The sequence below is a fragment of the Heliangelus exortis genome, chromosome 12 (assembly GCF_036169615.1).
Source record: "Heliangelus exortis chromosome 12, bHelExo1.hap1, whole genome shotgun sequence".
Taxonomy (NCBI): Eukaryota; Metazoa; Chordata; class Aves; order Apodiformes; family Trochilidae; genus Heliangelus; species Heliangelus exortis.
The window spans coordinates 10,019,143-10,033,558 of NC_092433.1; the positions used below are offsets into that span (position 1 = coordinate 10,019,143).

A 14,416-nucleotide genomic window follows, 5' to 3' on the forward strand; every position below is an offset into this window, starting at 1 on the left:
TATTCCCAAAAAGTAACTTTTGAGCGCCGGACTTCACAACTTCACTGGTTTCTTAATTGCAGTACAATTTTGAAGCAACATCTACCAGGGATTTGTCAGTATTTTAAAGTTCTTTTTATTCCTTATGCTTCATAATTCTTTACAACTTTAAACCAATTTAATCATACATGTGATAGCTCTTCTTAAGACAAAGCTTTTCAAAGGTATTGAAACCAAGTAGTTGAAAAAGGAGATCCAACTTTTGGGACATGCAACCTCAACCTCTCTCATTCACTGGAAGGAATTAGGTTCCTTAAAACTGACATTAATACAGGAGTTACTCAGCTCTAGATACTAATAGAGTGTACTTCAAAAAGGCTTAAATAAAAGTTGGAGCACATTTTATGTTATTATGTTCTTCAGCAGGTACCTCAATTAATTCAGAAACACCCAGTGGATTCTCAGACTCTGGGGCTTCGGGTCCACCAGGCTTTGCTGCAACAGCAACAATAGGGCACCCACAGAACCTGAAAGAGAGAAAAACTCCCACCATTAGACCACAGATGTCCTCCATATGTCAATGGAAAGTAGGTCCAGGCTCATCTGATAGCAAAGGTAAGGAAACTCCCTCAAGTTCTTGTTTATCTGTTCTCCCATAGTGAACAACTGACAACTGAATGTTTTCAACTTTTGTAATGAAAGTTACTGACTCTGCAGAGTCAGAACTTTCATGACCAGAGTTAAATATAAGATGGCACATGATATCTACCTGAGTCTGCAGGCAGACTGCAAAATCTGCAGACAAGATCTAAATCTACTGAAATCAGAGTTTATGAAACTCCCAAATCTCAAACATGCAAAGGTTCAGAGGAGATCAGCACTTCCACCAGTGAGCTCAGTTTAGTTTCTCTTACAATGAATTTTACTCTTCAAGCCCTTAATTTTCAACAGATGTTCTTACAGATTCAGTCAACAGACTAAACTTCTGCTCTCTAAAATGTCATTTAGTGTTTGAATTGTCTGATGACTTTGTTTGCCTACTTCTTGGAAAGGGAAATTGGACTATAAGGCAAATTATTGCATTTTTGCAGAACTCAAGGTTTCCCATGTACTATCTATATTAAAGCACCAGAATAATAGTCAGCAATAACACAAAGAAGTGATGTGGTCTCACAGATACTTGATTCTTATGCAACAGATTAAGACCAGAAGAAATTACTATGGTCATTCCTTTAACATCCACCTCTATAGAGGTGCTTTTTTTTTTTTTCTCAGGCAGTGCCTTGATATTCTCTTCTAGTTCACTCCCTTTTTGAGATAAAATCTCAGTTCTACAGAGAGAGACCATTTAGTGACCAAACAATAATCAAGCATATATGGTATTTGCTTTGTTTATATGCCATAAGTCTGTAGCACACAGGGCCAAAAGGCAATAAAAATGTGCACTAAAAGTGTCTGTGATTAACCATAAAACTTTTGGAAAATTGTTTTCATACAAATACTTTAGGGCACTGCATTTCAATAAACAAAGTTACACTGAACCAGGTGCTTTACTCATTTTCCCATATGCCAGAACAAACCCAAGGAACCATATACTGTCTTTAGTAGCACTTCCAAACATGATTCAGCTCCACTAAAACTCTTACTCCATCACACTGATTTATACAGTCAGTAGGGTTTAGACTCTGACTGAAAAAGATAAAAGCAAAGATAAATGTGTAAAAAATAGACAAAATAAACATTCCATTCACAGCAGCAGTTTGCTTTTACTTCTGGTATCAATCCATGGAACAAGACAGTTTAAACTAGCTTAAATTTACAAGTGTCAAGCTATTAAAAAATGTCCCAGTTACTTCTCTCCTCCTATTATTTTCATCTTCCATGAAATCTCCTAACAACACCACAACTTCCCCAGCATCAATGGCAACTCCTATTCTATAGCTGCAACAGACCTGAGATTTGCCTATTGCTATGGAACTGTGCATGCCTGCCTCTGTGTGTAGAGAAATAACAAGTAACTATTCCTGGAAAAAAACCTCATTATCGAGTAAGAAATAGCTGTCCAATGGTCTTAGCATATCCCCTACTAATAAAAGTAGTTTAGAAATATAAAAGCAGTTAAAAACATGCATATGGAAATTTAAAGTCAAGGGGAAAGAGGCCATCAGGAAACAACACATGCTGAAGATATTCCAGGAGAAGCATTTTACAATCAAGCCCAGGTCAGCAGTGCTTTCAAAGCACCGTAAAGCACAGACTGCACATGCAAAAACTGACTTTTCTTTTATGAGAACAATACACAGAAACATACAATAAGAGAGCACTTCCAGGATTCAGAGTTCAAATAAGTAATTAAAACATTTTGACAGAACCATTTCTCTCCAGGTCAAATCACAGCTGCTGTGATCAGCTGATATACATCCTTTTTTTTTTTTAAAAGGGCCCTAGAGGTAAGGACCTCACAGTCAGCACATCAACTGTTTCAAGAACTGACTTCTTGACTGTACTCCAAGATATAATTAAAACAACGTACATTAAGTATTTCTGAACATCAGTTTCCTTACAAAATTCTCTTTTTTAGGAAAATGCAACTAGAAAGGTCTTTTTTTACAGTCATTTGCAATACAATCTTGGACTAAACCAAGAATGAAGTACCCACTGCAGCAGTGATTACCATCATTCAAAGAGAATAAACAAATTCTACAAGAAGGACAACACAAAACTGAGCCACATATAAACTCTTAAAAATCATTAATCATTAACTTCTGGGCATAGATGAGTCATTAAAAAAGTTATTTGTGACACTGCTTAATTCGTATTCTATATGTCAACCTTTCAAACAAACAAAATCATAGTAAAGCCATTAGATAATTATCTTTAAACTTTCTTATCTTACTCCTATTCTCATTGGACTACCTGTGAATTTGATCAACAAGCTCACAACTGTAACAAAAAAAAAAAAGCTACTGATCCAAAATGCTTTAATATGTTACAGGTGTCTCCTAAAGCAAGGGGCAGCAGCCTACAGAGAAAATTCTTTCCCTTAAATCAACAGCTGCCAGACAGAATTGATAATTGTAGGATTCAAAGTTCATAAGAGAAATTCACTTTCTTTCCCATCTCCTACCCCCTTCCTTCCCTACACACCAGTTGCTTCACTTGGATATTCCAGCACTTTTTTATCTGATCTCCTTAATTATAACCAAAAGCTTATTTACAGGAAACTGCTTCTCTACATGCAATCCTTACAGATGAAAATTCAGGACTGCTTTTGAATTTCTAGTAATCTTTCCATTCTTACCTTTGTTCAATGTCTCAGTATGTTTAGAAGCATGTTAGAAGGGAAATGTGGGTGAAGTATTTTTGTTAAACATTTTGGTACAAGTTAGCTATAAATATTACTGTTAACTTACTTAGTATTTTCCAAGGTCTTCTGCATTTTCTTAGTCATCTTCTCAATGGCACTTTGTCTCTTCCCCTCTGGAAGGAGATCTATTTTGTTCAGAACCACCACCATCTTCTGGCAGGCAATTTGCCCAATTACCAAGCACTCTGCTGACTGTGTCTGCATTCCTTTTGTCACATCTATTACAAGCATCATCAAATCGATAATCTGGGCACCTGTAGGAGAATTCACAGTCAGTACTACAGCAGCATAAAAAGATTAAGGATCATTTTCTCAAATAGTTTGCATAAAAACTGTCAGTGTATGAAGGAATGACTAGGTACATGAACAAAAGCTAAGTCCAAGTAAGCATCAAATGCACAGCTACTTTTGACAAGACCACCTCTGGAGCTTAAGCTCCAGTTTGAGCTACAATCAATCATAAGAAACAGGGAAGCACACGATAGTTTACATGTTCCTTCATATTAACAGTTCAAGTTTAAGAATATTATTACTGCATTTTAAAACAAATTAAGATTAGCCCTTGCAGCACCAGGAGCATGAAATTTGCCTCAATTTTAAATGATTTTAAGAAGCTGAACAAGAATTTGGCACAGCCAAAGAAACACACATCATCGTTGCAGACTGCTGAGCACACAGAACCCCAGTAAGAGCCAACTACATCCCACTTAACTACAACCTGCAATCTTCAGTCCCTATCTGCTTCCCAACATTTCTTCTTTCAGTCCAAAATTTGATAAGAGTGAAAACAAGATGACAACCACTAGAAACAGGTTTCCCCCAAGTCTAAAATTCCTACAATCCCTTAATGACGGGAAAGGGAATTTAAACCCTGCAATACACTGTGACTCACTCCCAGTTCCCATCTAAAGAACTTGAAAAAGTGTACACAGCCACAAAAAGATACAGTTTCTTCAAGGAAAGGTTTTCAGGCTAGATTACTTTTACTTTTTATTTTTCCAAGTACTGCTGTCACGAACCCTTAATCCTTAAGTAGTTTTCAAGGAAGCTTTTGATGAACATTAGGTCTTCCACTAATACAAAATTTTCCTGTTCTGCTCCAGGTAACTAGAATACTCTGAACAACAAAAGAAGTGAAGATTTTAATATTAAAAAGCAAGTTTCATAAAAACAAGAATAAAGCTAAGCTACCAGAGAAACATGTCAAAACCATTTTGAATTACAATAGAAGCTAGAAATCCTGCAAAATTGCAGTATTCTGAATTCAAGTACTTATAATATTTGCCTAAAGCTTTTGATCAGAAGAAGAAATCAATACAACTGTTCATTGTTCTTTCCCTCCCTCGAACTTTCCCCCTCCCACTTTTTTTTTTACTTTTTTTTTTTTTTTTTTTTAAATAGGCTTTTACAGTGGCTATGACAACAGCTTCCCTTGTTTGGAATTCCCATGAACTCCGGATAGGAAATCGTTCTGAGGTTGAAGTGCATGGGTGAATGAGCGGGTGGGAACTACAGCAAGAAACAAATTATGGTTACAAATAACTATTTTCAATCCACCAAACCTTTCATCTTGTAATGATGCATGCTAAACCCTTCAGAGCACTAGTTGGATAATTATGACATTTCCAAAGCTCCTGCAGAATTTTCGCCAATCATTTCAAACATTAATTGACATCATGTCAAGTGACAAATTGAAGACAGACTTCATATCTTCAAAAGCATTTTTAATTTTCATTGTTTCAAGAATTGTATTTATCTAGAACATGCTTACATTATAACATAAGCATCATCAAGGCTGTAAAAAAGGCACAGACTTCAACCAGATTGTACTTTGGCAAGTATATGCTGGGGGTTTTTTTTAACTTAATACAACAGTTATTTTGCATTGATCTCTACTGCCCAGTAACTACTAAAACACAGTAGTACTTAATTATCAGGAATTCATAATTAAAACCAAATCAAACTGATTATAACTACTATTAAAAGTTCATCTAGTAAAATTACAATGCCACAGCTTTAATTTTTGCTAACTCTGTTATGACTACTGAAGTAACCAGATCCAAATCTTGCCTCAAAAAGGGTGGCTGATGACATGCATTAATAGATGGTATCTCTTCCCTCCAAGAAGGGACAAAATCTACATTGTTATATATAGTTTCAGTACAAGGGTCACTTTATCTTGAAGCACTACATCTACTGCTTTGAATACATTTGTTATAAAACAAGTATTTGTACTTGAGTCTATTAAACAACACTTTAAAAGAGCCATAAAAATCATCAGTCCAATTGCTAAAAGGTCAAGAATTTTTAACTCTGAGCATTTCCTAGCAAAGAGAAGATGAACAAAGGCAAGGTAACCATACAGTCCATGGAAAAACTCCAGAAACACAAGAAAACATACCACAACACTCCAGACAAAAATATTTTACAAGTGAAGGAAATGGCAGCATACCCAAGTTCAGAAAAACATGCACCTCAGCAAAGCTACTGTGCCTCCTCCCCAGCCTCAATGTGCAAAGAGGCTACAGCTTGGAAGAGATGGTGGAAAGAGGGAACAGAAAGCAGAGCAGAGACCAAAGCACAGTGGGAAGGTGATGCCCTTCAGCAGAGTGGTAGGGCCAAGGAAAAGATCAGGACAGCACTGACAGATTTGAACAGCATTTTCACCAGGAAACAAGGATGCTTTGGCACATGATATGCATGCGTAGACAAGACATGAATGCTCAAGTTTACAGGGCCCTTAGGTAACAGGGCAAAAAAAAAAAAAAAAAAAATGCTGAGATTTAGTCCCCCAGCTTCCCCTTCTGAGCCATCTAATGAGCCAGCCTGGACAATTCACCCTCTTCCCAATCCCTGTCTTTTCCTAGACAGTTTTACATTTTGTTTTAGACTTCAGTTGTCTTTCAGCCATGCATAAAAGTTAATTAAATACTAAACTGAAATAATCCAGGGAAGTCAAAATGAAGTGCACAGGGATACAAACGTAGCATCTCTTGTCAGGAAACTGGGCAGGTCACTTGTGACCAGGTAACAAAACAGTAAACACAGCATCCCACCCCCTAAACTGTGGAACATCTCATTCAGCACACTGTTTCCTGATACCTACTACTATAGTAGTAAACCTACTATTGCTATTTACAATGTGTTTAACTTCACATTCACTATTTAAATAATCTCTGTCATGCCACTAATCAAATCAACTCTCACCCACATTGGATTTCACCCAACAAAAGGAACAATGTACCTGAGTAATTTCCTACAGCAGAGCAAGATTCCAGTAAGGAAGTTGAAGTGAGGATGGATTATGAGAGTGTTCTGGTGTAAGCATTCTCACCTGGAAAGACCTTTTAATTGAGGCATAAAAACATGACAGCCATACCAAGAAAAGACTCCTAAAACAATAACAAAAGAAGGTGACAATATCACTCAATAAACCTGCACTAACCACTAGAAGTCTGCCATGGGCTCTTGTGCAATATGGAACAAGAGAACTGAAACAAACTGGGTTTGCTCAAAAAAGAAGACAGGTTATGGTCCTATGCAGTTAAGAGTAATGATATGGAAGAGATCAGTGTTCCTCAAGCCCTGAAACAGGCAAGCAACTTGAAATTACCCTGAATGAAGCAGAGACACGAGCAAAGAACACAATCTGTTGCAAATAAGGAACTGCAAGGGATGAAAAGAAATACCTGCATTGAAGCAGGTCATGTAGAATCAATGAGAAAGTTAAACTAAGGTATTCAGAATGAATACCTTACAGAATGAAAACAGGGGCTTAACCTTTTATTTGTTGTTTCATTTAAGAAAGAGGTGTTCAGGAACATTCAGGAAGATTAAGAAAGGGTCCTCCTGATGCGATTTCTCACTTCGCTCAAAAATGAAAGTCAGCTACCAGAGTATTCCTCATGTGATGACATACAGCTCAGATGGAGCCCTGTAAAAAGCAAATGAAACAAACTAGTTGTCATCAGAAAACACAAGGGGGTGGGGAAAGATGGGAATTATATTGCAAAATAAGCAGCTAAACCGAAGCAAAAACAAAGTGAAGTTGATAGTCTGAGTGAAGAAAAACAAACAAGGAAGATAACTGCACAGAGAAAATCTGGATGGCAGCCAGATAAAGGAAAAATACACGACCAGCACCACATCATCACAAGAGCATCGGCTAAACCTGGAAGCAGCAGCACTCATTTTTACCACTGAAGTGACAAGGAACAACAGCACTCGTAGATGTTAAGAAATGACCTTCAGAGAAGAGAAAGAAAAGGTCTAACCCCTGCCTTGAACCATCACATCTAACCCACTCTTGCTTCTTAATTTTGGAGAGTATCTGCTTGAGAACAGAGAAGTAATTTATAACACTTTACTTATGGGACTATCAGAAATGTCAGAGATTGTGACAAGTTTCAAAATCACAGAAGGCAGCAATTACTTCCCCTACACTGGCCATTAGCTCCATATCTCCAAAGGAAGAGCAAGGCATCCACCTTTGAGTGCCACACAGCTTACTTAAGTACCTGAAATGTAAGTTCTTATTTAAAAGTAAAGTACACTTGCTTTTGCTCACTGACGCTAAAGTAAACAAATTCTGCAACATTTACATGCTACTGCCTCACATCCTTATGAAAAAAGGTCCAACTAGTGAAACACAGATGTGTTATACCAGGGCTCACAGGGAAACACTATGCCAGTACCCAACATAAATGCTTCATTTTTTACAACGGTAAAGCACTGTAACTGCCATGCTTATTTTGGAACAGAACATTAGATAGTAAATAAATCTCCTTCAACCTCAATCACATAAGTTGTTGCAGCTTTGCATGTACATGAACTCAAAACACCTTTTGTTTGTGCAACCTGTTGCATGCTTGTAAACTATAAACCCAAACTCCCAGACTGAGCTGTGTGTGGATGGAGCCCTACAGCAAAGCACAACATTTATAGTAAGTTAAAGAGGGCATTATTAGGTTTAGCGGAATTAAAAAACAAAAACACACAAACCACACAACAAACCCAAAACATTTCAGCATCTCTCATTACTTTATCAGCTCCAAAAGCTTATTGCTGTTTTATTACACGTGCACTGTGCCCAGCTTCAGAACCACTTGGTTATAAAGTCCAAGCACTAAACTAACTAGCAGTTTCACCCTTACTGGAATGGGGAATCAAAAAGCATTTGCCATAAATTGGCAGAATCAACTGTTTTCTCATTAACAAATGTAGATCAAGAATATTAGAACATTCACAAGTCCTAGTACTTTGGCAAGCTTAAGTTTAGCATTGCATTACAATCCCCACAATACATCAATATAAAGTTGGTTTGGTCTAAACAGCAAAACCTGGACTAGAGAAGGGAAGAAGTGGGCTAAATCCCTGGATGAATGAAGGGGAGGCTTTGCACAGAACACATGCAATGATTCCAACTCCTGGCTTCTTTAAGCTACTGTGTTCTGTCCTGCTTGTGGTAATCTTTTTAGCTGACTTTGCACAAACAGTAAAACTCCTGTTCACAGGCACCAAAAGGAAGCAGAAAATGGAATTTGAAATGTAAAAATAAAATAATTCTGGACCATGGGCTATAATTTGATTTCATGCTTCACAAGGAAATGAAAGAGAACTTCCTTAAAGATTTTTTTTTATATATATGCTTTTTACCATGTTAGGATTTCCTCTAGTGCAGAAGAGAAAATAGGATTGTAGAAAACGTACCATTCTCAAGTATCATTGCTACTCAGGGGCAAAGCTCTGTTTTAATGTGCACTTCCCATTCTGGGGAAGAGGAAATTCTTCAATTAATAAACCGGGTGGACTGAGGCGAGTTTTTAAGGTTTAATCAATTTCATCTGCACAAAGGATAAAAAGACCAACTATTCTACCATTTTTTCTCCCCTATTCCCCTTTCAAAAGAAATAATAAAATCAATGTCTTATTTTAAATTCTTTGAGGTTAGTATCTCCTGTCTCAGGAAATATTGTCTATATCATGCAGTGAGTATGAAACTTCCCCCTTCCCAGCCCCCTCCCTCCCTTTTTTTTGCTAAGAATCTTTATTCATAAACAACTAAATTATTCTCTGCTTTCATATACAGTAACACCTTGGGAGATGCTACCAGTCACACAGGATTTTGGTAGGTACCTTAGGGGAGGCATTGTAATGAATAAGGAAGATGTTTTATGGGATAGGAAATCTCTCAAAATTTAGAGAACTGGGAGGTGTGAGGGGGGAGAGAGACATGCACACGACTGGAGTGCATGAATTACACATGAAAAAACCCTCTGTAAAGCAATGCAAATCATGGATCAAAATTGATACCACAACTTTGGTTAGGAAGCACTTTGAAAAGAACAGGAACCCATGGAGTTCAAGCATCCCACCACCATTTCCCAGGCATGCCACTGCCAAGGGTTTCAGCAGCTGTGAGTGCAAACAGGGAGCTGTGCAGCTTCAATCTCTGGATAGCTTGGGAAATCTCTGGTAGTGAGGTGAGGACTGGTGACCCACAAGACTTCGTTCTTAACACACAGTAAAAGCTGGAATTGTATGGATTTTATTTGCTTTTTGAACAATGAAGAAGCCACTGGTTGCACAAATTCTGTTCAAATGAAAGACCACTAAGGTCTTTCATCAACTGAGAGCTACAAAGAAAAAGCAGGATGATCATAGGGGCATAAATCTATGAAGCCCATTTCCTATATGTAAAATTATTTATTTGTAATCCTGAGTTCAACTTAACTGTAACTAGTAAGTGATAGGAGATAATTTCCAAGAAGGACTTAGAATTCTTTTGCAAAAGAATTCACACAAGAATCCAAATGGAATATGCTTGATATGTCATCTCTCAGATTAAAGTGTGCAATTGTATCCTGGAGAGGATAAAGGTAATTAAGGTCTCCACTCTCTCCTTTGTCAAGTCATCCAAGGATCTTACTTGTCTGAATATGTTCTAACTACATGTCAGAAACAAGTCTGTGTTCTTCAAAGGGAGGAAATGTCTATAATGATTAGAGTATGTCAATAAGCTTGATTGGCCATGCTGAAGTAGCACGAACAAAGCTGATAAGGCCTCCATGAAGGTCACATTAAGACAGACTGAGGAATCCTCTCCCAACAATTTATTATTATACACTGATCTAGCTATTTCAGTATTGCACATGGGACACAGATTATTTACTGAGGAAAAAAAAAAATACCAAAAAACCAAACCTTAAAGTGAAAATTCTTTAAAAAAGCATTACTACTCATGCGGAAAGGTCATCAGGACATCCTTTGCAAGACTTTAAGGAACTTTGAGGTGCAGTGCAAGGGGAGCTACAGGGCTTTCCAGCTCACAACAGGCAAGCACAGGAGGCCCAGGAGCTGAGGTGGAGTACTCAAAATGTGCGAAAAATTGGGTACACTTGACTCTGTGACACGGGGAAAAATTCAGCACTGAGCTATTGAGTTGACAGCTTTCAGTGTATTATTTTCCAGTGACGCTCTGATTTATTAATTCAGAGGACAGCAAGGGCTGGCACTACTCATTCAGCAGAGATCCTCCCAGAGAAGGCATTGAGGTCTTTACTCAGCTTTGGCCAAGGGACAAACACATCAGCCTGAGAAACATCCGAACACATCTACAGATTCCATCACTATAGGAGACCGTTCCAAAACAAGGCAGGTACACAAAGGCCTCAGTACAATCTGACTGAATTCACACATGGGGTTTACAGGTATCTGTGTGGAAACTACACCTAATAAAACAAGACAACTTCCAACAAAGGCCCCCTAATAGAAATCACTATTAGCAAGAGATTGCTATGAACCATTTTAATTTAGGTAACAGAATAATTTCCTATACTTTTCTCTCCCTCTCCTCAACATCAGCAGAAGCTGAGTGCATCCAACCTTCTCTCAGCCTGAGCTTAAGTGAGCAGCACAAGTAACAGCAAGAGCTAAGGACACATGATTCTACAGACAAGGAAAGGCTCCATTTCATTTTATGCACACTTTTAGAAGCATGAGAGTAGACTTCCTCCTTCAATTCCATTGTAAAGCTAAAACTTGGAAGTCAAAAAGACATTCTATCCATGTAGTCCCAAGCCAGGGCAATCACATCCTTTACTTCAGTGCTACATTAATGTACGTAGCTATTTGTATGAGGGATGGACTTGGCAGTGCTGGTTAGTGGTTGGATTTGATGATCTTAAAGGTCTTTTCCAACCAAAACAATTCTGATTCTGTACAGTTAGCTACCTAGAAGCAGTCCTCAGTGAAGTCACCTGGAAAGTTCCTGCTCCCATCAACACTTCCCCAGCACTGTGCTTATTTAGGTCTCCCTCAGGGTCTGACCAAAGGCAAAGCTGAAGCTCAGAGCAGTGAGTTCAACTCAGCAGCATCAGACAGCTCTCCTTTGGAGTCCCAGCTGACACAGGGCTTCAGAGTTGGCACAAGAAAGGCAGCAGGACCATGCAATGGGCAAAATTGTTCATGAAACAGAAGCCTGAGGAATTTCAGAGAAACTGAAAGCTGAATAAGTGGTCAATGAATTAAGAAGTGTTGTAAGAGACTTTTTAAGTACATGTGTACTTATACAAAACGAGTTCTATTGCTTCAGAAAATTAAATATTGCTCTCCCCTCACTGACTATAGGAAAGTAAACAATCCTTGCCTTGTAACAAGAGATGCCATGTAATACATGGTATGTGTAAAAATTGAGGTAAAGCACCATATCAGAGACCCCATCCTTCTTCCATCTGTAGTGAAGTCCTTTACTTTAATATTACCTATTAGTAGAGATGAATTTCTATATTAACAAGGCACAAACTGGGGAGAATCCAAAACACACCTCTGCTTATTTTAAGGGTGAAAACATTACCTGGGCTAAACAAGCCTACATATCTTGAAAAAGCAACAATCACACTGAGTAGACACAGATTACTGCTACCAAAAAAGTTAGCATCTGCTGAATTACACACTGCCATGGCATTTCAGCTGCATTAATTTCTTCCTTGGCTTGAAGTTAAAAGTGCATAAATTGTGAATTAGTTAGCAAACATTAACTTTTTAAAGTGTCATTCATATATATATGTATGCAAATACAGAGAGCAGTAAAGCTGGAAACTTAAATATTTAGGATACTGCATGAAACCAGAGCAAACATTACCTAACATTTCAGACTGAATGTCATTATACAGCTCATCATCCTTGGGAGTATAATCCATGGCACAAAGTAGGAAAAATGGTCATTTCATTTTCAAAAACTTGAAAGTAAAAAAAAGCACAGAAGAAAACAATCAGGTTGTTAACATTTGGGCTGTAGCCTTTTTTCTTTTTTTTTTTTTTTTTTTTGCACATGTCCATATTATACCTAGCACAAAAAGGTTCAGTTCCGTAACTTGGCATCCAGACTATAAAATATCTCAGCAAGAAAAAGTCATGTCAATTTTCTGGGGTCCCAACTGACGTACAAAAATAGCACCTATAATTACACTGACTCACATCAAACTCAAACTTAAAGGTTTACAATGAAATGCCCTGTTCCTCCTTCTTAAAGCTTGAGTTCATAAAACAAGATTTCTGAAACAACAAGGCAGTAAGTTATACAGTAAATCAACACTGTTAATGCTTCTGGAAAAAAAAATGCAAAATAAAAAAATGGATACTTGTAAAACCCCATTTTGACCTCCTCAGATAATATTGTGTGCTCAAGGTCCTAGTAAGCTTTCCTACAGGTTGATTAGGTTCAAGTTTCAGACTTTTTTTCAAAGTATTTTGCTTTAGTATCAAGGCCACGTGTGTTTTTGCACCGCTCTTAAGAATTAAAGATAACATTACATTTGGGCCTCACTTAGTGACCATAAATGGTCCCTGAAGGTCCATAAAGTCTTTACGGTAAACAGTGAAAAGCAAACAGGTCAAAAGAAACAAGATTTAAAAAGCACCCTTTTTATAGTTTTGACTGATATCAGCTTCACATTTGCTCTCTACAACGTTTCTCATTAAGTTTAGAAAAACATTTATTTGCACATGATAATACTGTATGCATTGCAAAAACCAAAAACAAGACCAGAGGTATAACTGTTCTGCCCACTCTCTCAGAGTACAGACATCAGGCATTTCCAAGACCAAAAAGAGAAAACAGTGGCTAAACAATACAAAAGGAAGCCAGCCTGTGGAAAAATTCCAAAGGTACTGAACCTGCATAAATGAGGACACAAGTCCACTTCTGGTCCTGCTTGACTTCGAGCCATCTGGAGTCTCCTGATGCACCTCTAAAGATTAAGTTCACACCAAACAATTTCCCACTTCAGGAATGTTGCACCTGAAGTTTCCCCACTAATGATAAACATCGGGGTGTGGAAACAAACAGTGGAAGTCCCTACAGTAGTTACAGAAATTCCTGCTACCTCCCTGCTGTGACATGGTCCAGGACTTCAGCATACAGCAGGATGCTACCTGTAAGCCTCCCACTGCTGCAGTCGTACAAATCCAGGTTTGCAGTGGAAAGGAAAAAGTGGTACATAGAAGATGACTGGAATAACTTGGCAGTTTCCAAGGTTGTTTGAAGGAGAGAGTAGCACATGAACAGACAAATGCACACATTTTCCTTCAAACCTCTGCTTCAGACAGTGAAATCCTATATTGGCTTTTTGTAAAGTTTAACACCTTGTTTTCCAAGAACAGCACAACCGAAACATTTCCTGATGTGTCCATACTTCCGTATGTATTTGAAAATTGTATTTCATACAGGCCCAGTACTAGCAGACTAGACACCTAACTAACTAAAAACTTTCTATAAATTTTGTTCTACAGTCAGCAATATTTCTTACTCAGCTCTTCAGCTATGATGATTCAGCTACCTTATAGCTAGACAGTATTTCAAGTTCTTTTACAATTCTTACAAGATGGTATTGTCACATTAGCATATCTGCGATTCTATCATAACCATGCCCATGTTGTAATGCAAAAAGAAATAGCAAATTTAAGAAATTATTACAGAAGCAATAGACAACTTCATACTTGATTATCACAGGAAAAAAAAATATACTATGTTTAATGACCAGCAGTTTTGTTTTGGTTTTCTCACAAAGG

General features: G+C 37.7%; 1 protein-coding gene across 1 annotated transcript in view; it reads right to left on the reverse strand.

The window, feature by feature from the left end:
- Positions 1 to 14,416, reverse strand: part of EEFSEC (eukaryotic elongation factor, selenocysteine-tRNA specific) — a 119,425-nt gene that overhangs the window by 84,776 nt on the left and 20,233 nt on the right. The window contains exons 2-3 of the mRNA XM_071755964.1: positions 3,393 to 3,600; positions 410 to 506 (exon numbers count right to left, since the gene is read on the reverse strand). Of these exons, the coding sequence (XP_071612065.1) occupies positions 410 to 506; positions 3,393 to 3,600 (305 nt within the window). The remainder of the gene's footprint in view (positions 1 to 409; positions 507 to 3,392; positions 3,601 to 14,416) is intronic.